The sequence below is a fragment of the Rhinolophus sinicus genome, linkage group LG14 (assembly GCF_036562045.2).
Source record: "Rhinolophus sinicus isolate RSC01 linkage group LG14, ASM3656204v1, whole genome shotgun sequence".
In the NCBI taxonomy this organism is placed as follows: Eukaryota; Metazoa; Chordata; class Mammalia; order Chiroptera; family Rhinolophidae; genus Rhinolophus; species Rhinolophus sinicus.
In genome coordinates, this window is record NC_133763.1 from 54,597,697 (window position 1) to 54,620,953 (window position 23,257).

The window sequence follows — 23,257 nt, forward strand, 5'->3', positions numbered from 1 at the left end:
CAGTGACACTGGTAACATGGGCACACGGCATGCTCCGAGTGTTAACCGACGGCATAGGTGGGCACCTTCCCCAAGCTGGCACTGCTACGGGGGAAGCAGCAAGGCTGAAGGGCGGCAAGGGCTGGGAGTGACAGTGGGGCTGTGGGGGCGGGAGGCAGGAAGGTAGACAGGCGAGAGTGGACTGAATGAGGGCCCAGCAGGGGGAGCCCGCGAGGCTAGACTACCTGAGGACCTCGACACCGGGATTTCTGGAAGCGTGACCTGCCTTATTAATTCATTAGCAGATCAAGTAAGGCCCCAGAGCGCCAGGAGGCTAAATAGATGCGGTTAGAATGGAAAGCCGGCGCCACGTCAACTCACTGTGGGTCTCTCTGAACGTTTCCCACCAGAAGCCCTCTGCTCACAGGCCTAGGAGGGCGGGCCCAGGGACAGGATCTGCCCCCATCCGGACTCTCCCATCCTAGGTTCCTCAGACTGTCACCATCCCTGATAGGCCGGGCCAGCTCCCCGCTTTCCTGGGCTCAGTTTCCTGGGCGACTTTGGATGGCTGGGCGCCCACCGTATCCCTGGCCCCGGTCCTGGGCCGCCCTTGGCCTTCTTTCCTCGCACGCAGTCCGCGGGGCCGGGCCCTCCAGGGCTCTCCTGTCACCGGGACCTCAGGCCGCCCGCTCTGGCCCCGCCCCCCACCCCGATCTAAGACCGCGGCGCCGGGTCCGCACGCGTGCGCTCAGCGGTTGCCCCATCCGCCGGCCCGCCCAGCTCGCGCGGTTGTCGTGGAGAGGGACGCGGAGGCGACGCAACTGCGGATCGCCGGGTCGGTGGACGCGGAATAGAGACCCCTGATTCATCCACTGCCTGAAGAATCACCACCCGTCCTGCCTCCTCGTCCCCGTGAGGGTTCCCTGAGTCGCTGCCGACCGCACCCACATGTCGGGAGAAGGGAGCGCACCGGGGACCTCGCCCAGGGCCCCGCGTCCCGCGACCCAGAAGACGTCTGGCACAGTGAGCAAGAAGGGGGATCGCGGAGCCAAGGAGAAGCCGGCGACCGTCCCGCCGCAGGTGGGCGAGGAGGAGCCCAAAAACCCTGGTACGCAGGCGGCGGGGCTGGGGGATCAGGCCTGGGGGCTGCGGCTTGCGCGCGGGCTGGCCAGGTGGGATGGGGCGGCGTCCCTGCGCCAGGCACCGGACTGGACGTGCAGAAGGACGCTGTGGTGGGCGAGACGGCCCAGCCGGGACGTAATAATAGACTTTCTGGTGCCACGTTCAGTATGAGTGTAGCTAGCTCCTGGCTCCTGGTAAGAGTGTCACAAGTGGTAACATCATCAGGTGTGTGGCGCCGGGCGCGTTTCTTCTCTGTAATGTGGAAATGTGAGTCCTGCCCGCCTGCGGCGGTGAGGAGTTGCAATGGAGTTGATGGTGAGAAAGCGTTTTGTAAACTGCAAATTCGTGTTCATTCAACAAGCATGCATTATGCCCCCACTGTGTGCGGAGCGCCCTGTTCCATCTTGAAATAGGATCCCAGTTTGACTCCCATCAACTTCCTGAATCTCAGCTTGGCAGATGTTTGAAATGAACTATCTTAAAGAAGCCACACTGGTTTGGGGCTGACAAACGCAATAAGAGGCGTTGGGAGGACCGGGAGAGGTCCCCCTCTTTGGTCCAATGCAGACAGTCCTGCACGCGTGGGATTTACATGCTCTGAGAAAATAGAGCCAAGAGGAGTGTGAAGTGCTAGAACCTCCACGGAAACGCATTATCCACAGAGGGGAACTGATTGAAGGCTTCTTGATTCATAACCACCAGCTTTGCCACCAGACACGGAAAAGAACTTACCGGCCCTGGGGCAGCGCGCTAGCTCAGCAGGTTAGAGCACGGTGCTCTTAACAATAAGGTTGCCAGTTGAATCCCCACATGGGCCACCGTGAGCTGAGCCCTCCACAACTAGATTACTTGACTTGTTGCTAATGGGTCCTGGACAAAGACACTTAAGTAAATAAAAGTTAAAAAAAACCCCACAAAACTTACCGGTCCTGCAGTCAGGGTAAAACAACGTGGGAAAAGGCCTTGCTTGGCCAGGCGCCATCTCTTCGTCAGTGCCGGTGGCAAAGCTGCGGGTCCCAGGAAAGCTCCTTGAGAAGAGAAGCGAGGCTCTAGAAAGCAATGCCCAACAGAACTTAATGTGACCTCCGAAATGTCCTCTGCCTGCGCTTTAGCTAGCAGTGATCCAGCGGACGGTGCAGCGCTAAAATGCGCTTGCTCCGGCCCTCCTCACCCCAGCATCCGCGAGCTTGTTCGAAATGCAAATATGGACTCCACCTGGGCTCAGGGATCGGAGTCTGCGCAGACCCGCCCAGGGGACTATTGTAACAGGCTTTCCGGTGTTCTTACAGTTCAAGAATCTGTTGTAGAGAAAGGTGGTAGGAGTGAAGCGAGGAAGGGCTGAGGGTTCTCCCAGCAGAGGGAACAGCCCAGGAAAGCAGGGGTGTGCAGGAGTCAGCTTCGAGGCGGGCCTGGGGTACCTTTTGTCCATCAGCTCACGTTTCTTGTGTTTGCGTCCCCCTGGGCGCATGAGGAGCACGTGTCTCACCCCTTTTCTGCAGGCACCTTCAAAGCTCTCTGCATCGTGCCCCCCCCCCCCCAGTCTCTCCACACCCTCGGGCAGGCTCCTGCTGTTAGCCGCAGTTCCCCCTGCCCTGGGTGGTGGTGCTGCTGGGGCTCTAGGCCGCCGAGCAGGTGGGAGAGCCAGCGGGTACCAAGCCAGCCCTCTGCCTCCAGGTTCTGCCATTCGCCAGGGACACCCTTCCCACTTCCAGGCCACACTTCTTCCCGGATGCCCACGAGGGAGCAGGAAACAGCGGGGTCTCAGGGACTCAGGGTGGGGTGTGGTGGGCAGCTGTCTGAATTCATCAGTGCTTCACTGATTAGTATTTCTAAGGTGTTTAGAACAGTGGAGCGGGAGAAATTGCTGTATAAATGTTCGCCAAACAAACTAAAGCCCGGCGCTCTGCTGGACCTGGGGGTATGTGCGGTGGGGATGGGAGTGGAGAGGGTTCCTTTTGCTCACATCAGGCCTGGGGCTTCTTTCTCCGTGTGACCCTGGGGTGGAGACACCGTGTGGGAGGCGGAGACTCCCCAGGAGCGGAGAGCCCAGTGGAAGCGGCCTTGACCCATGGGGTGGGTGGCGGAGCCGGCACGCCCCGCGCTCCTGGCCCCCTTCCTTCCAGGTCTTGATTTCCCACTGTTTCCAGCGTTGGTCCTTACAACGCAACTCACATTTTAAAATGGTTGTAAGGCTGTCCGCCTCGGAGGGGTGGCCCATCGTGAGGTCCGAAGCCCCGCGTGGTCGAGCGTGGGAACGCATGCGGGCGCGGCCTGGGGCTGTGACCACAGACCCGCGCTCCCTGCGCCCCCTCGCCCGCAGAGGAGTACCAGTGCACCGGCTCCCTGGAGACAGACTTCGCTGAGCTCTGCAAGCGCTCCGGGTACACGGACTTCCCCAAAGTTGTCACCCGGCCCCGCCCGCACCCTAACTTCGTCCCGTCCACGTCTCTGTCGGAAAAGCCCACCCTAGGTGAGTGACAGTGGAGCCCCTTCAGGGACACCTCGTCCATCCCCAGCCTCCCGTCGCACGGGGCGAATGGCGGGACGCATGGCAGGGGGTGTGTGAGGGGTGGCTTCAGGGGGCGGCTGGGGAGGTGGGGATGCCCCGTCTTCCCCTCCACACTGGCAGACCTCAGCCTGGCCCCAGCTGCAGCCCCCGCCAGCGCCGCGCCCCCTTGGGACGGCCTCTCCCGCCTCACCCGGTCCCCTCGCACCCCTTCCTGCTAGACGACCAGCGGCTGTCGGGGTCCTGCAGCCTCAACAGCGTGGAGAGCAAATACGTGTACTTCCGTCCCACAGTCCAGGTGGAACTGGATTCGGAGGACAAGTCGGTGAAGGAAATCTACATCCGCGGTGGGCCCCGTCGGTCCTCGCCCCGCCCCTCCGCGTCTTCGCCCCGCCCCGTCCGCGTCCTCGCCCCGCCCCTCCGCGCCTTCGCCCCGCCCCTCCGCAGATCCCCCTCGCCTTCGCGCCCCCCTTCCCCCGAGGCCTGAGGCGCCCTCCTCCTTCCGCTTCTTCAGGCTGGAAGGTTGAGGAGCGGATCCTGAGCATCTTCTCTAAATGTCTGCCCCCGCTCGGCCAGCTGCAGGCCATCAAGTGAGGGGATGTGGCGGAGGGGGCGGGGACGGGACCTGAGACCAATGTGGGGGATGGCTCGCCAGAAAGAGCTGAGGGCGCAGGGAAGACCCTGGGGACCTGGAGAGGCGGGAGAAGCGTGCGGCTGCGAGGGCCGCGCGGGAAGGTGATACACAGCTGTGTTCCTGTCCCACCGCCACCAGCAGCTTGTGGAAGGCGGGGCTGACTGAGAAGACCCTGGATACCTTCATCGCTCTTCTGCCTCTCTGCTCACCCACGCTCAGGTCAGCACAGCGGGGCAGGCACGCGGGGAGGCCCCCGTGCCGGAAGCAGGCCGAGTGGGCGGCCGAGCGCGCAGTCTGGGGAGGGGAGGGGCCCTCCCAGCTCCTGCAGCCTGGGCCTCACATCCCTGTGGAGACAGGGCGCAGCCGGTGTCTGGCTGGTCGTGAAGCTCCCAGGGGCCACGACGCCGGCTGCCCTCTTCTGCCTACAGCAGTGCCGAAGAGCCTGACCTTTGGGACCTCCTCCCCTCCTCCCACCGCCGTCCACGCTCTCTCCCTGCAGGTTTTCCCGTTCCTCGCTGCCCGGGGCCTGACACTGTACCAGGGGCAGGTCCTTATCCTCCAGGACCTGGCAGTCCCGGGAGGGGGGAGGGACAGGATTTAGGAACAGATACCACAGGGCAGTGGGGCACTGTGGTGGTGGAAGACTGGTTCAGTGGAGGCGGCACCCCCCATGGGTGTGGGGCAGGGTGTCCTGGGAGACAGCCTGGAGGAGGTGGTGTGGAGCTGAGCCTTAAAGGATGGAAGATGAGCCAGCCTGAAAGGTTGAGCAATGATAACATCATGGGAGAGATTTTTAAAATATAGAAGCTTTGTAGAGGGACCATGTGTTGTTACATTGATTATGTCCCAGTTTCTGTGAGATAAATCCATGTAGGTAGCTGGGTGCCTCTGGCTCAGAGTCCTGCAGAGGCTGCGGTGATATCAGCTGGGCGGGAGCATGTGCTTCCCAGCTCACTCAGGTGGTCGCAGTGTCCCGTGAGCTCCCCCAAAGGCATGAGTGCCCTGCCCACATGGCTGCCGGTGACCCAGAGTGCCAGAGACCACCCAGATGGAAGCCAGTTTTTTTGGAAGCTAAGCTTAGAAGTGGCCTCCCATCACTTTGGGCATATCCCATTCATCAGTGTGAGTCACTAACTCCTGCCACACTCAAGGGGAGGGGATTACACGAGAGCATAGGAACCAAGAAGTGGGGGTCATGGGTCGTCCTAGAGTGACATCCTAGAGTGATGGCTAACTCTGGATGAAATGACCCCTTTATGTGCCACTCTTCTGGACTGTTAGTCTGGAGAACTGTCTCACAATTTCCTCTGTTGGGGGCCATCCTTTGACTGTTTCCGAGCTGCTCTCCAGAGTCCCACGCTTCCTCACCTGGCCTCGGTGGTGGCCTCCTGGTTCTCAGACCCCCTCCTCCCCTCAGGAAGGTATCTCTGGAGGGGAACCCACTGCTGGAGCAGCCCTATCACAAGCTAATGACGCTGGACAGCACGTGAGACTCCTTTACCCCACCCCCTTCTCTGGGCCTGCCCCCATTCCAGGCCACCCCTAGTCTCTACCCTTGCTTTCCCTCGAGCACCTCCCCAGGGAACCTCAATTCCTGTCCCTCCACCTTCAGACCCGATGGACCTCCTCATGCCGCCACGTTCCCCGAGGTTCCGGGTTCCTGGGACCCTCTTTCCTCTCCCATTGCCCAGGGTCGTGCACTTGTCTCTGCGGAACAACAACATTGATGACCGCGGGGCGCAGCTTCTGGGCCGGGCTCTGTCGACGCTGCACAGCTGCAACCGGACCCTGGTCTCGCTCAACCTGGGCTTTAACCACATCGGGGACGAGGGCGCGGGCCACATCGCCAATGTGCGTGAGCGGCGGGAGGGACCCAGGGGTCCCCGGCGCCGGGAGGGACCCAGGGCCTCACTCACACCCACTCTGCCCCGTCCTGCCCCCAGGGCCTCCGGCTGAACCGCTCCCTGCTCTGGCTGTCCCTGGCCCACAACCGCATCCAGGACAAGGGCGCCCTGAAGCTGGCCGAGGTGGGTGTGCCGGCGGGCGGCCGGTGGAGAGCACGGCTCTGCTCCGGCGTCTGACCCGCCGCCCCGCCCCGCCCGGCCCCGCCAGGTCCTGCGGCCCTTCGAGCTGGAGCACCGCGAGGTGGTGGAGCGCCGGCGCCTCCTGCTGGCGAAGGGGGAGCAGGAGCGCTCGCGGTCGGTGAGCCGCCGCCCGCGGCGCAGGCCTGTCCCTCTGTGAGCCTGGCCCGCTCCGCGCCTGGTCCGCCTGCACAGGCCTAGCGAACGCCAGCCCCTCAGGGCAGCAGCGTGCCTCGTCTAAGAGGAAGCAGTAGATTTAGCCCGCCCGGCCACACAGCGGCTCAGGACCTTGGCATGTTAGCCTCTGGCCCTGCTTCCTCACCTGTACCTACTTCTCAGCCTTGTTGAGAGGATTGACTGAGTTGATGCGAGGAGCGCACGGGAACGTATGAGTCGGAGCCCCCACCCCACCCCAGGCTCCCTGCCATTTCTTCCTCACAGCACCTCCCAAAGAAACCACTTTAGCATGTAGCCAGGAGATGGGGGTGGGTGCTGCCAGTGGGTCTTCCACTCAGGCGGGAGGCTCCCCCGCCCTCACTAAAGGGCACCGGCCTCTCCCCCCACTGTCTCCCCTCTGTGAGCACAGCCTTCCCGCTCTCGGCATGGGGACTCCAAAACGGACCGTGAGAAGAATCAGCTGATGGGGCTCAGTTCTGTCACCCTGGATAAGACAGAGAAGATGCCAGCAGTGAAGGCAACTAAGGGCCTGGGCAAGAAGAAGGAGAAGTTGGGGGTAGGTGAGCGGTGGGCACGAGAGCCTCGGCCTCGGCCTCGAGGAGCTGTGGGGCTTGGAGGTGAACAGGTCGGGAGTGAAGGTCCCACCCACTTCCTGCCCAGGGTCCTAACACTGGCCCTTCCCCACCTGCGTTCCGGCCCCCAGGGAGGGAGGACTTTCACCTGTCTCTTACGTCCTCCACAGGAAGTGGTGAAGAAGGAGGAGAAGTTGGGGTCTGGGCCGTCACCCATACAAGGAACCCCAAAGAAGGAAGACCCCGCAAAGGCAGGCAAGGGGAGTAAGTGCCAGCGGCTCTGGGGGCCGGGCCAGGAGGCAGGAGTGGGGAGCTGGTCTCCTGGCCTGTCCCACCGTGCTCCGCACTGGTTTCCCGAGGCTGCCCCCCAGCCCCCAGCGGGGCCCCCTCCAGCTCTGTTTCTGCTGCACCCAAACCCAGCCCTTCTCTGGGGACCCGGGTGGTGTCAGGCCTGCACTCTGGCTCCTCTTCCGTCCAGAGGTAACCATCCCTGAGCAGAAAGTGACCAAGGGGAAAGGGCCCAAGACGGGGAGCAAGGAGAAACGCAACACCCTCCTGGACTCAGAGGTAGGCTGCCGGGCGCCCGTCCCACTCTGCCGTCTCCAGCCACTTGCGCTCACATTTGGTCCTCCACTCCTGCCCCAACCACTGACCCGCAGCCCGAGCTGGGCTTGCTGGGGTTACCGGCTGCCCCTCTCCCCTTCAGGCTCCGGGACACCTGGGTCTTTCCGGGCCTGTTAGGAGGCCCCCTTGGTCCTGTCTGGCCTTCGGCTCACCAGCACCTCCTCTACCTGCTCGCACAGCTGCTCTGGGAACAGTTCCCCTCCTTTGCCCCAGCCGCCCTTTCCCTGTCCACCGGGACGTCCGTTCCTTGCTCCCCGACTGCCCATTGCACAGCTCCCACGCCTGCCAGCCCTCAGCTGTGGGTGGAGCCAGCTGCCCCGGGAGACTCCTACCCCAGGCCAAATGGCCTCCACTTCCCACAGCCCTCTGGCACCCAGGCAGGTCTTAGGAGGGTCAGGTGGACCCTGTGCTGCTGTTTTGCACAGGACTGTGGCACTGCCTCCCCATCCCCCGCCATCCAGTCCTCTGGCCGCCTCTTCTCTTTGCCTGGAACCGCCCCGTATCTCTGTCTGGGCACTACCACATCCCACCCCAACTGCAGCTCACAGGCCACCTCGTCTGTCCGGGAGGCGGGGCTCGGTGACCCTCTCCTGTGCTCCCACAGTACCGAGCTTGCCTCTGCCACTTGTCACACACACACTTTCTGGTTTCCCTACAGTTGTTTCTTGCGGGTATGCGTGTGTTTATTTTTGTGTCCCCAGCACCTAGCACAAAGCCTGGACTATGGCCGGCCCTGCAAACATGTGTGTTGAATGAGTGACTGGCCTGGTGACCAGCGCCCTGTCCCCTACTGCAGTTATGTTCTCCTTTAGCAGCTGGTTGCTGAAGCTACTGAGATGCTCAGCCCTCTGCTGGAGCCGGTGGAGCACCGCGGCGGCAAAGTTTTCATGGCTGGCAACAAGGTCCTCTTGTACCTCAACCTCGTCCGTATGTGCTAAGCCCCCTGCCGCTTGCTGCCTGGGTCCCCTGCCGTCCCCACCCCGACCCGCCTGTCCCATGGTTGGGCATCATGGTGCTGGAGGCCCTTCTGCTAGGGCTTTGGGGGAGGGGAAGTCAGGCCAGGGCCGGACAATTCGGGTAAAGAGGGAGCTGAGAGATGGGCGGGATATAAAAAGGCCAGGGAAGCCGCCAAAGGAGTGGTCGCAGGGCAGGAGCAGCTCCTGGGTTGGCAAGCTGGGAGCTGGCTGTGGAGCAACAGACAGTGGCGGGCGTGTGTCCGGCGGGGAGGAAGCTGGCCCGCTCCTTCCTCCAGGAAACCGCATCACGGAGGTGGGGCTGGAGGGCTTCCTCACCTCGGTGCAGTGCCAGGCCCACTTGCTCAAGTCCAAGAGTGCGTCCAAGGGCCCCGTGGGGCTGCTCCGGCTGTGCCTCGCGGTGAGTCCCCGTCGACCCTGGCGTGGCTCTGCTGTCCACTTGTCTCCATCATGACACAACCTCCATCTGTCGCGGTGCAACCTCAGCAGTCACTCTGCCTTCTGTCTGTCCCGGGACACCCCCATTGCCGGCCCCTGGGTCAGCTGTCAGCCTACCGTTCCCTCTTCAGAAAAACCTCTTCTCCCTGCCATGTCCTGCGTACACCACGATCCAGGAGCTGCTGCTGCCGAGAGACCCCCTCAGCAAGGCCAAGGCCAGGGAGGAGGAGGCCACGGCACCCCCCACCTAGCCCGTCCCTCCTGCGGCCCGAGGCCTCTGCTGTCCCTGCGGGCTGAGCTCCTGGGCGCAGCGCGCGTGCATCATTAACAAAGGCTTTGTACTTCTTTCTGCGAGGTTGTCTCTAAACTTTGTTCCAGAAACCCTGGTACTTGGAACATTTGGACAGAGTCACTCTTACCTGTGTTCCCTAGAGGACACGTGCCTGCAGATGTCCTCGTCGGCTTATTAGGGGCAGCCGACGGTGTGGGGGGACGTCAGGGCTGCCTCCCGAGAGGACCCACACACAGGGCCCAGAGCATGCAGGCTGGCTTCTGGGGAGCGACATCCGGGAGCTTCCCGAAGTGTCCCTTCCTCACCTCTGGGCAGACTTGACTTGGTGCATGTCTCCTCCTCCTGTTGACTTGACAGGGACCTCTCCTCCTGCCAGAGCAGCCCCTCCCCAGGGCAGCTGGCTGGGCGGCGGGAACCTCGGTCACTCTAGATGGCAAGCTCACTGCAGGTGCTCACCCAGGGTCCCCTCAGCCCCTGCCACTCCTGTCACTCCGGCTGGAGTCCTTTGGAGCATCAGCGAAGGCTCCCAGAGCCCACGCGTCCCCCTGCACTGTCACTGTGAGAGGGCAGCACCCCAGGGGTCTGCAGACCTAGCACTGTGCCAGGATCGGGGCACACTGGTGGTGAGGGCTGACAGTGTGTCCTGTAGGCCCACAGGCAGGGCAGACACAGCGGAGGTTTGGACGGGTCCAGTCCCAGGTCCACTGCTGCCTTCCAGGGGGTCGGAGCCTGAGGGAGGGTGTGTAGCCGATGAAGCAGGAGCTGGCTGGGCCGGGGCCTTGAGCTGTAAAACCTGGAAGCTCCCGGGGGCAGTGGCCTCGTGACTCTGGGCCCAAAACTCCTTGGGGGGGGATGGGGAGTGCGTGTCGTCTTGTGCTGGTCGTGCCCAGCCTGGTCCAGTGGGCACATACCTCCCCCGGGCTGCCAGGGGGAGGGCTCCATCCCCACAGCCAACTGGAACCAGTCTTGGGACAACCATTGCACCTTTATCACAGCGTTTCCAAGAATCACACACACACCGCCACAGTGAAGAATATTTAACTTTTCTTAAAAAAAAAAATCTTAACCATGAAAGGAAGAAAATAAAAGCGTATACATCATTTTAACAACAAAACAGTCATTTCCATATCTATATTTTATATATTATATATATATTTATATATATGTATATATACACCTAGCACAGTGTGTATATTCTATTAGTCAGTGGGGACTGCAGTGGACGCGGTAACAGGCCAGTGCTGCGGTGGCCCTGGGGACGCTCCAGCACTCAGCCCCGCCTCCAGCTCCTGGGGCCATTCGCTCCGTACCTGATACCCGGTTTTCTGTAGTGAGGGTGTGGGGAAGGTGGACACAGGTGGGGTAGGAACACCCCTGCAGAGGAGACGACCCTGGGGAGGGAGAGTCTGGCCGGCCCCTGTGCCAGCTGGGCCCATGGGCCTGGGACCTGGTCCCGGTGCTGGGCGGTGACTAGGAGATACAGGGAGCCCCCTCTTCCCTTAGCAGTCGCTTCTGTAGCTGCCCCGGCACCCAGGACAGGTATTTACAACAGCAAAGACGCACATACATACATACATACATATTTACAGGAAACCATGTGACCGAGAGGTGGAGGCGCCCCCCCAGCCCTGGGCCCTGTGGAGACGGGGAGGGGAACAAAGTGCACTGACATAGAAGCCTCCCTCCCCTCGCACGTCTGAGGGCGCCCACACACAGCCGTCCACAGGCACAGGCACAGGCACAGGCAACGTGGGCCAGGGGCCTTTCACACGCAGTCAGCATGCGCAGGGGACCAGGGACACGGGGTCTGGGGGCAGGGGAGGGGCCAAAGGGCAGGAGAAGACACGGGGCTGGACTCCCAGGGGACATGCGGGCGTCCCACCCTGCCCTGCCTCGGGCCAGGCCCTGGGGGACGGTCTGGAGGTTTGGACAGTCACAGTCTCGGGGATGTGGCTGCATGTGCCGAGCTGTCTTCCAGGGGGGACCTGGGGCCTGTGAAGGACACGGTGATGACAGTGAGCAGCTGGCCCCTAGGTGACCCTCCCTCTTAGGGTTCGCCTGGAAAGTCCTTGAGCTCGTGAGGGCCAGGGACTTAATGCATCTGGGGACCCGTCAGAACCCCGCTGTGTCCTTGCTCTGCGTGGTGCCAGGACCTCTCACCAGCTGGACGCCCAGTGCCCAAGCTTCACTCACCATCCTCAGGGCAGGGCCCCAGCTCACAGCTGTCCCTGCAGTCAGATGACGGGGGCTCCTTCGCTGAAAGTGACAGGGAGCTGTCTGTCCACTGGGCCGCCTCCGTATGGGAGCTGCCCACAGGTGTGGTGCCGCCCGAGGACTCGCCCCCGAGGGACAGCAGCAGTTCTCTGTGGGCCAGCTCCAAGTCCTGCAGAGGACAGGGAGGTCTGTTGTCGGGCGCTGCTCCTGCCAGAGGGGGGCTCCCGGGGACACACGTGGCCCACACCCCGAGGCCTCACCTTGAGTCTGTGCAGCTTGAGGGTGAGCTCCTGAATGGTGTGGAAGATGACACCCACATCCCTGAGGGCCAGGCTGGGGGCTGAGTGGCTGGGGCGCCTCCGATCCCCACTCTCCCTGCGCAGCTGGGGCCCAGGCCCTGGGAACCAGGCAGGGGGGCTGTCTGGCTGGGGAGGGTCGCTGCTTGAGTCCAGGGGTCCTGTTGGCATGCTGACGTAAAAACAGTTCCCTGTCCCGTGGCAAGAGAGAGATTAGGAGGCTGAGCAGAGAGCACGTGAGCCACCCTCCCTCGCTCGGGTCCCTATGCCGGCTGGCAAGAGACCGTGGCCTCACACTGACTACCAGCTCCTAAAGCCCTCCGCCTCCAGGGAGCCTTCCAGATGGCAGCCTCGCGTTAGCGTGGCCCAGACCAGGAAAGAAGCTTAGAGACGGGATGGAGGGACAAGTGGCAGGCTGTTGTGTATCATGTGGGAGACGGGAGGGGGTCCCATCCCTTGGAGGGAAAAGAGATGGTGGCCGCTTTCAGGCACCTTTGAAAAGCAGGGGCACTGGCCGCTTTCCATCGGCCCACCTCCAGCTCTGCTGATGAACTCAGCACCGCCCGTCCCAACTGCCACCTCCGTCACGGTCCTGGAGACACTCGGGCTCACCGGGCGTCACACAGGACAGTTAGCACAGGCAGACACCGGGAACCCAGAGGCCACATGAGCATGTGTGCAGTGACACAGGACTTGTGGTTGGTGGAGGGACGCAGTGGTCCCAAATGTCAGGGAGAGGACATTGGGCGGGCCCTGCCCCCTGGACTGAGCACAGGGGCTCACGCCTCTGCTCTGAAGGGGCCTGTGTGAGGATGGCACAGGGTCTGCCAGCTTCTGGTCCACATGCTGTATCACCGAGACCCGCCAGCCGAGGGAGTGTGTCCGTGGGACCACACGGCGCCCGGGAGGGGTTCGTTACCCGCAGCCTTTGCTCCGCCTTCCACGTCACGGGGCTCAGGCTCTGACGGGCGGCTCTCTGGCGGGGCAGGGACAGGCTTGCCACCTGCGCCCTCAGCTGCACCAACACCACCACCACCAGGGAGAGCAGAGAACGAAAGAGAAGGGAGGGGGAGAGCGGGAAGGACAGCAGTGGGTGGAGACAAAGAAAACGGGAAAAGCAGAGTGAACGCAAGGTCACATGTGACCACAGCCGCAGACAGCTCTCCCACCAGCTCACCGAAGGAGAGAGAAGGAAGGGCAGCTCCCAGAAACCCAGGACAGGGCGGGCCTCCGGCAGGCGGGCGGGCGAGAAAGGCTCCCAGCGAGAAAGGCTCCCAGGATAGGAGGCAGAGCCGAGCGCTGGGGACGGCGGGGCAACCCTTTCCACCCCCGGCACCAACTCCTGCTGCAGCTGCTTCCACAGACCAGTGCCCCCTCCTCAACGGCCCCTCCCATAATGGCCAGTCTGGGCCTTTCTGTCCACAGGTGGGGTGGCCCCTGCACTTGGTCCCGTGCCACTCCCCGTCCTGTCCTCGGCCTCTCAGCCGGGCCCACGGCCCCTCCTAGCTTGTCAGGTCCGGCTGCCCCAACCCCACGACCTGCCATCTGCAGGGACTGGCTGCACGCACCGTCCTTGTCTGAGGGATGTGACACCGTGCGGGGTGAGCAGGGACCTGTACTGATGGCTGATGTGTGCCAGGCAGGGGTGATGCCCTCACATCACAGAATGAGGCTCAGAGATGACTCAGAGTTTGCTCTACAGTCACCCAGGTATGAAGTGACGGAGTGGGGTCGTGCAGCCCCAAAGCTGTGGCCGGCTATCACGTGTGCCGCCCGGGATGCAGGGACAGCCCGCGCATGGCTTCTGGCCCGTGGTGGGGAAGGAAGCAGGTGTTGGGGGGACTGGCCTCTGTCCTAGCCACAAGTGCCTGTTCCTCCAGTGGGTGCGTTTACTTTACCTCTTCGCACGACTTGGTAGCTTCCTGTGGCCTCCGTGCTCGAAGCCTCTTCCCCGGGATTCTCGTCACGCTCGGGAGACTCCCAGATCCCAGAATTCCTAGTCCTGGGGGGCAGGTGCCCCAGAGAACAGGGAGCCACATCCTCCTGCTCTGGCTGGGCCCCCTCTGACCCTGGGAGCTGGGTGCCGTCCCCTCCACCCCCACTGGGAGCTCGCTCGGGGGAGCCTGGGTCCCAGGGGTGAGAGGCGGCGCTGACGATGGACGGTGTGGGTGTCAGGTCATCCTCGGGGTCCCCGGCAGCCTGCGGTCCCAGGGGGTGACCCGGCAGCAGGCCACACAGGATCAGCTGACGCAGGTTCTCCACTGCAGGGAGACAGGCGCTAGATGCCAGGGTGGTGGGAGGGTCGCCACACCTCCCCAACCCCCGTCACAGGGCTCAGACACGGAAATGACAGCTGTGGCCCTGCAACGTGTCTCTTGGAGCAGTACCAGGGACTCTCGGGCAGGTGGAGGGTGGACACGGGGGGCCACGGGGGGCTCACCATCTTCCAGGGCAGCATCGGCGAGTCCATCCATGAACAGAGGGCCTGGGAGGGGCAGGACGATGGGGTCCCTGGTCCTGCCGCCCCTGCTCGCTCCATGCAGGGGTGCGGAGGGGGGAGGCCCGGCACCTGGCCCCTCATCCTTGGTGCTGCCCCCAGGCTCGGGGGCCGCTGGCAGCGCCGGATGTTCCCCTTGGGCCCTCTGCTGGGGCCCAGGGCCTGCAGTACACAGAGGACGGTGTGAGGCAGGGAAGAGGGAGGGCGTGTGGCTGATCCCACGCCAGCTTGGGTGTCAGGGGCTGGGGGGCCTGGCCCGTTAGGGCCAGAGAGTACTGAGCACCTACTACAGCCAGGTCCTGGCCCGGGCTCCTGGCAGACCTCAGTGAGTAAGGCAGACCGTGGCCGAGGAGCTCCGATTCAGTGCGAGGGCCAGATACAGAGTAAAATGGGTCAGGAAGTGGGGAGTGCTGTGGGAGGAGCAGCCGACGGGGGACCACACCCTCACCTCCAGGCAGCCCCTCAGGCTCTGGTTCACTGTGGAACACTTCTGAGTCATCCAGTTCTGCCCTGGGGGCGACAAGCGGTGGCAGGTCACCTGCTGAGAACGCTGGCTCTCTGCCAGCCAGGAGGCGGAGAGGTTGTGGAATCCCACCCTCCCGACTGAGAATGGGCAATGAAGGTGTAGGGCCCAAGAAGGGCCAGGCTTCAGCACCTGCTGGCAGCCTGCACAGAGGTGGGTGCCGACCAAGCCTCTCCCGTCCCGATTCTGCCCCCACCCCACATTCAGTGTAGTGGCCATTACAGCAGGTAGAGGCTCTTGGGCACAGCACACAGGGAGGGAGGCGGAGGTGTGCCCAGAGATGAGGGCAGAGGGCAGCGGCAAGCGAGTGGCTTGCAGGGGATGGCAGGGGCCTGGAGGACAAGCACCTGTGCGGCCTGGGGCTCGGGTGGGCCGGCCCCTGGGGGCCTGGCGGTGGGGGGTGGGCGGGCGTAGGCGCAGCCCCAGGTCGTCTGGTGGCGTTCTGCACGGCCTCTTCCAGCAGCTCCATCCACCTGCAACTCGGCAGACGGGGGGCTGTGAGGACAAGAGCTGGCGCACACACGGCACCCCCGGCCACCCTCGTGGGCCTGGTGCCCTTCTCGGTGCTGTCCCAGCGGCCCTCAGGCGGCTCCCACCTGCCCTCAGAGCCTCTGTATCTGCTCTCTTTCACGATACCTCATCACCCACACCCCACAGATGGACACCCTGAGGGTCAGAAACTGCCTGTCTCGCCTGTCCTCCCTCTGCGCCATGCCACCTCGGCAGGCACCGTTAGGGAGCATGGTGGGTAGAGAACCGGTGGTGGGGGGGTGAGGGTCCTGGAGGTGGACAGCTGAGAAGAACGCCTGAATTTACAGCACCCGCTGGGGACAAGGACGAAAGTGGGGCCAGTGAAAGGGAAGACAGCACAGGGGCTGGCAAAGGCCTCCCTGCCACAGGCCTGCTTGCAGGGGACGGACTGCGACCCCACAAGCTTCTCTGAGTCCGTTCGATCTCGCACTTCCTGCCCAACGCCCGTCCTCTGAGGGCTCTGGGGCCCATCCCTGCCTTTCTGTCCTCACACACACCACCCTGGTCCCACGGGGGCAGCAGTTACGTAGGACCCTTGACTCAATTCTCACGTGTTCTTGTCTGAAGACGTCAACGCCACCAGCTCATAGATCTGGGGGGGGCCCAGCTCGGAGGTGCAGATGATGAAGAAGGCCCGTTTGTCTGCGAGGACGGGACGGTACAAAGGTCTGCACTGGGCACAGCAGGGTGGCCAGGGCATGGCACCCGGCAGCCAGGCGACAGTGCAGGCCCGGAGCCCGGACCCTCGACACGGGGGAGGAACGCAGCATGACACACACCTGGGTCATCAGAGCCATCGGGACCCCTTACAACAGGGACAGAGGGAATTCTGGAACCCCTGCTGGCATCTTTCAGGGCCCTGCCATCACCCTCCTGCGGCCCTCAGAGCAAAGGCCGATGTGCACGGTGCTCGGCTTTGTAACACTTCTCATACCCACCATCCCTTCTGAGCTCCCAAGAGCAGGGTGGGTGCCCCGGGCGGCACAGCTGAGGACAGCGAGCCCAGGGCTGTGGTGGCCGGGCTCTGGCCCCAGAGCGCTCCCTGTGCCCTGCCTCCCCCAGAAACGCCTGTGCACACTGGGCTGGGCTCTGTGGGCTCCAGTCCCCTGCCCGTCACTTGTCGTGGGAAGCCATCCCGCTGCCCATCCCCCCATCCTGACCCTCGCTCACCCGGGCGGGGGCTGCCGTGGCGTCCTGTCTGCACCAGACTGTCTGTTGTCATCTGGGCACCCCCCCAGCCCACCCCTCACCCCGTGCTTGGATGGGGCAGGGCGGTGGAGGAACAGGGGGAGGGGGATGTCCGAGGCTGCACCGCCCAGGCTGGCGGGCCCGCGGGCGCACCTGTGGCCACAGAGCGGACGAGCACGGCATTGAGCTTGAGCACGGGGCTGAAGGTCTGCTTGCTGTCCGCCGAGCCCACGGCTGTCTTGCTGTGGCACTTGAGCAGCAGCTTCTCGTCCTGCTTCTGCAGCAGCACCAGGAGGTCCTCCAGCAGCAGCACGTGCAGGTCTGGGGTGGGGGCGAGGCGAGGCGGGCACTGTCCCCACGGCCCCGGCAGTGCCGGCACCAGTGGCTCTGGGCCTGGCTGTGGGTGCTCAGCGCCCGCGCCTCACCCAGTGTGCGCCACGCTGCCCCGTGGCCCCTCCCTGCCCCCGGGCCGGGATCCAGGTGCCCAGGGACGCAGCCCAGCCGCCAGACGCCCCGGGACCGCCCGGCACACACCCAAGGTCTTCTCCTTGCTGATCCTCCAGGTCAGGGGCCCCTCGTGGATCATCTTTCTGGTGGTGAGATCCAGGCTCTGTCAGGGAGAAGCCACTCACTTGTCGTCTGTCCGTCTGTTTGTTCGTTCATTCACTCATCCATTCAGTCACTCACTCAGCAAGTATTCAAGAACCCGCTACGCGCCTGACACCAGGCTAAGCTGCTGGGGACCAGGGTGACAAGCGTCCCTTGCCCATACTCTTGTGAGGGACACACACAGGCAGAAAGGGCCCTGCGAAGCCCTGTGCTGGGGGACATGCCGACGGGCCCACACCTTCCTTGGAGCTCGGCTCCCCGCCTGTCCCTTCAGCTCAGTCCCTCCCAACGGAGAGTCCTCTCAAGTCTAAAGTGCCACCCCCGCTCTCATGTGTGTCTTCCCTGGCGGGCTGCCGGCTGCATCGCCCTGGGGACAGGCTGACCGTGCACCCCCCGGGCGTGTACATGCCCAGTTCTGTAACGCTGTCCTCACAGACGGCCCCCGACCCCTGCCCCGCTCCGGGCCCTGACCAGCGCTGTTCCCGGGGGCGCCCCTGGCTCCTACCTTGAACTCTGCGGCCAGTGGGTTGCTGGCCCTGTCCAGGGAGGTGGTGTCCAGCCGCTTCTGGTAGCCCTCCACGCGGTGCCGGTTCTCCGCGTGCCTCACTGCTTCGTTCACGAACTTGAGAATTTCCCGGCACTGGTCCCGGGCCCGGCACAGTTTCTCATGCTCAGAGGTGCCACCTGCCAACAGTGCAGAGGCGGTGGTGGGGATCCTGCACGAGAAGTCAGTCCGAGTCCCACGTCCCCACGTGTCACAGCCCTGGCGACCACCGCGGACCAGCAGGCATGGTACACACACGCCGCTCCTGTACAGACGGTCCCTATGTACGGACGGTCCTCGGGCCTCAGACCACCGCTCTGAAGACACTTACGGCTCTTGAGCATGTGTGCTACACCTCCACCAGCTCTACAGGTGTGTGGGGACAGGGACAGGGCTGAGTGTGACTGCGGGCAGGCAGCGTGCCTCAGGAGCACTGACACAGCACTTGTGGAACGACTCGTGCCCCAAATTTGAGGGTGGTGAGGATCCCAGGACAGTGAGAACTGGGGGCCAGGCCTGCATTCAGCAGTCGCTACTCCTCTAGGCACCACATATGGTGTGTCCTCTGTGCACAGAGGTGCCCTGTGGGGTCCGGGGGACTAAAAGCCAGTCACGGCCCCTGCTGTGGGACCTCGGCCATCAGAGGCGCCAAGGTGTGTCCACTCAGAGGCTGCCCTGAGCCATGCCACATCCTGCCCGTGCCGAGCACCCGCTGTGCCCAGCGCGCTCACAGTCACTGTCGTCTCTGAGCCCGCCCGACGCCGGCCTACCCGCCGTGTGCCTGATGACGCTCTCCAGCAGCAGCGGGTACTTGGTCAGACGCTGCATCTCGGACACGATGAGGTCGCGCAGCTGCAGCCGGCGGCACTGGGGGTTGCTCTCGGCCTCCTGAGGAAGGAGGTGCAGGCGTCGGGGGGGCGGGGGGGAGTCAGAGAGGGGGGGTCGGGGGGGTCAGAGAGGGAGCGTCAAGGGGGGGTCGGCAGCTTCCGCTTTGACATTTAGGGGACGGGTGGTAGGCACAGGGGGACAGAAGCCACACGGAGCAGGTACGGTGCCCACGTCTAAGACAGGAAGCAGGCCCGTCTACGGGCACAGGGACTAGCAGGCGAGCCAGGCCACGGACGCTCATCTGGCGCCTTTTGTGAGCAGTGGTCTGTGCCGACTGGGCGTCAGTGTTTCTGGAGGGGACACAGACACGGGGGGCTCCCCAGTGCCGGAGCTGGGGCCCCTTGGTGAGCCCCAGGCTTCGCTAAGCCAGCACGGCTGGGCTGAGTGTCGGGGTGGCGAGAGCAGGGGCGCACCTGCAGGAACAGCTGGAGCCGGCTGTCCTTGCGCTGCCTGGCCTTGACCAGGTCTAGGGCCACCGACTGAGACGAGCAGAACCGGGCGGCCACCTGCTGCAGCTCCTCCCGGGCGGGGCCGTCAAACTGAGAGCAGAATGGACAGCAGCCCAGGCATCAGCGCCCTGCTCGGGAACCCCCGCCCCGCCCCACCCGCAGGCCTTGGGGCGCCGTGTGCCTCATACCCGAGCCAGCATGAGGTCACCGACTTCCCCAATGACGGGACCCTCGTCCCGCAGCTTCTTCATGGCTTCGCACCAGCAATCTGGGGTGAGGGGAGGAAAGGGGCCCAGGGCTCAGCACCGCTAGGACCCTGCCCACCACACCGGGGCCCGACAGCACTGTGGGCGAGGGGCTGGACCCGTGGGGCTGCCAGGTGGGGGGCTCACTGTGGATCTCTATGAGCTCGGGCAGGTTGGGGAAGAGCCGCGCCAGCTCGTCCCGGGGCAGCAGGCCCTCCTTCCTCATGCGCTGGTAGAAGACCAGGTCCAGCACGCGGAGTGTGCGCAGGTGGGACGCCTCGGTCACAAACAGCTCTGGGTGGGGAGGAAACATCAGCGAGGAGCGAGCGTCACTAGCGTGACCCCAACCACGTCCCTTTGGGGAACAGTGCTGCTTTCAAACAGTAGTGACTTTCCTGTCACCCACGAGCCAGAACGGAGGTGCCGCCCCAGGCCCCACACTTGGCCCCCATCCCCACAGGACTTGGGGTGGCGGGGGAGGGGCCAGCCTCACCGTTGATGACCTCCTGCCGGTCGATCTCCCTCTGGCTTAGCCCGGCCACCACGTCCCTGCCCACTGTGTGCTGCCAGTTCTGCGTGTCTGGCTCTGGCTCCAGGTCAGACAGCTGGCCCAGATCGTCCTCGAGGAGGTGGGGGAGGACGACGTCTGAGCAGAAGCCCAAGTTGGGGGACTCGACGCTTCTGGGGGAAAACGGGCAGCTCAGCTTCACTCAGAGGCAAAGTCACACGTGGGGTCTGTCCCTCCCTTTCCGGTCCCACCTGCTTGCCCAGGCCATGAGTGCACCCCCACCCAGCCTCTGCGGGGAGGAACGGCTGAGCATGGCTGGGACACGGACACCAAACACAGGTGCTACTGTACCCGTGACATACCTGCGGCCCATTTTGGGGGTGAAGGGAGGGGTTGGGTTCTCAAGAGACCTATGGAGAGAGCATCAACCCTCAGCACCCTCGGCCCCGCCCCTGCCCCGCCGTGTGGGTGGGCCGAGCCCCTGCCCACCTGGTGGAGAGGCTGGAGGCAGAGGAGGAGGCCGACTGGTGGAGGCGGGCGGCCTCTGCTGCAGCGTCCATGTCAACATCACTGCGGGAGCGGGGCACGTTCTCCGCCTTCCGAGAGCGCTTCAGCTCCTCGCGGCCCTTCAGGCTCTCAGAGCGGCCCAGACGAACCTCGGAGCGCGAGCTGGGGGAGGGGCAGGAACCCTTCGCACCCAGAGCGCTGGCCAGCCTCACCCACTGCCTGTGTCAAGGGCACCTCAACGCTGCAGACTGCCCCCTGCCCCACAGGCCCAGACACCTGGATTCACCAGACACCAGAACTTGCCTGACACAGATGCTTCTCATGGCAAACGACCCCTGCTGCTCTACAAAGCCTCCCTCTCCCCAGCCTGTCATCTCCCTTATGATGGCGACCAGGAAGGCAGATCTGGGACCGACACGATAGACTTGTGGTGTGTCCTGATGCCAAAGGCCCCCACAGGGACTAGCGGGTCCCACCCTGCCCGTCCCTTGGCCCATGTCTTGCCCTCGTCTAGGGAGCGGGTCAGCTCCCACCGTGGACCCCGCTTCACAGGGTCAGCGAGGGTAGCACAGGCACCGTCTTTGCGCTCTCCTAGCATGCCCTCCCCAGCCTGCCAGGAAGTTCTGGGGCCCGATGAGATGCTGACGACGGTGTTGCACTTTCCATCAGCCCCGATACAGCCCAGGACGGTGCTGCCCCCACGGCGTGCTGACATTCCCGCTCTGCGTCCTGCCTCGAGACCCACAGGGGCCTGCAGTTTGGAGAGCGCTCTGCCCCAGAGCTCAGCCAGCTGAAGTATACAAGGAGCCAAGTGGCTTGGCCTCTAAACCACTGAGGGTCCATGGGGCGCCTCGCACCCAGGGGGTCCCGAGGGCTTGTCCGCAGGGCTAGAAACCACACGGCCAGTTCTCCACTAAACTCACCCCCGAGGTCTGTGAGAACAATTCCAACCCACACTGATTCCAAATGCTGTCACCAGTGTCCCTGAATGGGACACACCTCATCTAAGGAGGTAACTGGGGCTGCAGAGCTAAGCAGCTTCCTTCGAGTACCCAGAAGTGAGAGACACTCCCACCAAGAAAGGAGGACAGAACCAGCCTCCGGCCAAAAGTTCCTAGAGCACTGCCTTCTAGAATCAGTGCTCCTGACATCTGCTAAGTGTCTAGGACGACCTCCGACCCGCCTTGTGATACCACTGCTAAGACCGCCAGTGAGCTTACAGTCACGTCCAGGGTTCCCAGTGACAGCCCTGGAAGACTCAGGGTCTCAGTGACTGCCAGGGCAAGGCCACCCAGCAACTTCAAGAGCACGAGTCTGCGAACGGTCTCAAAGCGGTTCTCAGAACGTCCATGCTGTATCTCACAATCGTGTATTTGATCCGTCTGTAAGATCACGCCTACCCCAGCAAACACGTAATTTGCGTATTTAATTTACGCAGTCATTAGAACCCAACTTCTCACCTCAGTACAAATCTAACTTTGATGCTTGTGCCAAATGAGAATTTCCTTTGATCTTAATTCTCATTTGGCACAAGCACCTCACATGTTTTAAACTTAACGGAAAGGAGTGCCTTGCATACGAGCAGGACCATCTGATGCAGTTTATGATTAACTACTTCAGAGATAACGCTTCCCCGTGAAGGCTTGTGCTCACCACGTGCCCTGTGCCTGCCCTTCGTCCCACCGAGGGGCTCGGACTCGCGTGCACACAGCACTATGTTCGTATACACAAGACCACATTGCTGTTCCTCCAGGGGGACCTAAGGAATTTGCAAGGATATTTCTGACTATAGACAAAGTCTACTTAAGAGCTGACTGTCAAGTTTCAGCTGTGACTTGACTGTTGTCCCACCACAGTCGAGAACAAGTCCAAGGGTGTATCCAACACCAGAGAAGGGCTCTAGTCAAACCTGGCCTAAGGTGGAGACGCCACGGCCTCTAGTCCCTGTTTCTTCTTGGAAAGGGAAGAGCAATTCGTTTTGAACCAAAGCACTTTCTATGTCTTTGTGGCTGAGGACATCTGACGCCCACAGTTCCACCATCTGCCTTTGAAGCCCCAGCAGAAGCTCATGTCCAGCTCTCTCCCTCACGGGCCTCAAAGGCTGCCTGTTGCCCAACTTCCTCATTCCCAGCACTCCCGTTTCCCCTCCAGTCTCCTCTAGCCTGAATCCAAAGGACATGGGGAAGGCAGGCAGGCGGCTCCTGGGCTGGAAGGTCGGGTCCTGCTCTCTCGTCTGCGGCCTGACTGCCAGCACAGTGTGTCTGCTGCAGATATCCCGGTGGGGAAGCCGGGGGAAGGGGAGAGTCCCACAGTGGGAGCCCTGTAGTCAATGTGGCTGGAAAGAGACCCCAGCTCCAAACCCTGCCCTTGGGCCCCTCCCTGGGCTCTGGCCAGCCCCACCCCAGCAGGCCACTGCTACCTGTCACTCTCCAGCAGGTCCTCGGGAAAGCTTCCTGTCGAGAGGCGCTGCGTCCCTGCTTCTGGGCCATCATACTGCTGGCTGTTCTCGAAGTGCTGAATGATGTTCCTTACGTTGCCTGGTTTGACTGAAGCACAAAGGTGATGCCGGACACTGCCTGCTGCCTGGGGACAGCGCCTCCGGGCCCTCTCCACTTGCCCCCTCCCCGCGCCCAAAGATAGAGCAGTGAGCAAGCACGCTGAGAAGGCTGCGGCGCTGGGAGCCCCAGGGCCCCCGTCCGGCTCTTCTAATGACGTGTGGTGGGGCACGGGCAGACCCTCTACCTTTGTGGGTCTGCTCTTTCTCGTCGGCAAAATGGGAGGGTTCAGGGGTACATTTCCTATGGGTACTTCTTCCAGCTCTCACATTCTTTACTACTATGACTCCTCTGCTTGAAAATC

General features: G+C 63.1%; 2 protein-coding genes across 26 annotated transcripts in view; one reads left to right on the forward strand and one right to left on the reverse strand.

Annotated features, from left to right (window-relative positions):
- Window positions 1–121: 121 nt before the first annotated feature.
- On the forward strand, window positions 122–9,461 carry LRRC71 (leucine rich repeat containing 71). 12 transcript variants are annotated; one of them, XM_074318711.1, is made up of 15 exons: window positions 122–1,087; window positions 3,422–3,571; window positions 3,829–3,954; window positions 4,122–4,197; window positions 4,380–4,460; window positions 5,659–5,727; window positions 5,933–6,092; window positions 6,185–6,268; window positions 6,354–6,443; window positions 6,909–7,055; window positions 7,242–7,335; window positions 7,550–7,638; window positions 8,508–8,622; window positions 8,948–9,069; window positions 9,239–9,461. In XM_074318711.1, exons 1-15 carry the CDS (start codon window positions 928–930, stop codon window positions 9,356–9,358), a joined length of 1,683 nt encoding a protein of 560 aa, XP_074174812.1. In that variant the 5' UTR covers window positions 122–927; the 3' UTR covers window positions 9,359–9,461. The 12 variants fall into 12 exon arrangements, 11 of the variants coding, with proteins under 11 accessions (XP_074174812.1, XP_074174817.1, XP_074174809.1 ...); XM_074318716.1 differs by having other exon boundaries at window positions 9,284–9,461; XM_074318708.1 differs by having other exon boundaries at window positions 8,508–8,597.
- A 1,070-nt stretch (window positions 9,462–10,531) lies between these two features.
- The window catches only part of ARHGEF11 (Rho guanine nucleotide exchange factor 11), a 76,835-nt gene continuing 64,109 nt past the window's right edge, over window positions 10,532–23,257 (reverse strand). For 12 of the 14 annotated variants that reach the window (XM_074318695.1, XM_074318693.1, XM_074318694.1 and 9 more), the window contains 20 exons: window positions 22,818–22,944; window positions 20,381–20,560; window positions 20,254–20,301; window positions 19,877–20,064; window positions 19,531–19,677; window positions 19,327–19,406; window positions 19,103–19,228; window positions 18,572–18,689; window positions 17,763–17,941; window positions 17,183–17,258; window positions 16,802–16,969; window positions 16,012–16,102; window positions 15,277–15,402; window positions 14,855–14,916; window positions 14,350–14,568; window positions 13,808–14,170; window positions 12,829–12,924; window positions 11,874–12,100; window positions 11,593–11,782; window positions 10,532–11,391 (listed from right to left, as the gene is read on the reverse strand). In XM_074318695.1, coding sequence (XP_074174796.1) covers window positions 11,333–11,391; window positions 11,593–11,782; window positions 11,874–12,100; window positions 12,829–12,924; window positions 13,808–14,170; window positions 14,350–14,568; window positions 14,855–14,916; window positions 15,277–15,402; window positions 16,012–16,102; window positions 16,802–16,969; window positions 17,183–17,258; window positions 17,763–17,941; window positions 18,572–18,689; window positions 19,103–19,228; window positions 19,327–19,406; window positions 19,531–19,677; window positions 19,877–20,064; window positions 20,254–20,301; window positions 20,381–20,560; window positions 22,818–22,944 — 2,870 coding nt within the window. In that variant the 3' untranslated portion in view covers window positions 10,532–11,332. The remainder of the gene's footprint in view (window positions 11,392–11,592; window positions 11,783–11,873; window positions 12,101–12,828; window positions 12,925–13,807; window positions 14,171–14,349; window positions 14,569–14,854; window positions 14,917–15,276; window positions 15,403–16,011; window positions 16,103–16,801; window positions 16,970–17,182; window positions 17,259–17,762; window positions 17,942–18,571; window positions 18,690–19,102; window positions 19,229–19,326; window positions 19,407–19,530; window positions 19,678–19,876; window positions 20,065–20,253; window positions 20,302–20,380; window positions 20,561–22,817; window positions 22,945–23,257) is intronic. The other 2 variants (XM_074318701.1, XM_074318698.1) reach the window with 2 other exon arrangements.

What these genes read in the sequence shown, in the direction of transcription:
- LRRC71 (XM_074318708.1), top strand. Translation starts at nt 928, where the DNA reads ATGTCGGGAGAAGGGAGCGCACCGGGGACCTCGCCCAGGGCCCCGCGT. An exon ending in AGAAGAAGGAGAAGTTGGGG is followed by an intron (nt 7,056 to 7,241) that starts GTAGGTGAGCGG and finishes CGTCCTCCACAG; the next exon opens with GAAGTGGTGAAGAAGGAGGA. An exon ending in CGCAAAGGCAGGCAAGGGGA is followed by an intron (nt 7,336 to 7,549) that starts GTAAGTGCCAGC and finishes TCTTCCGTCCAG; the next exon opens with AGGTAACCATCCCTGAGCAG.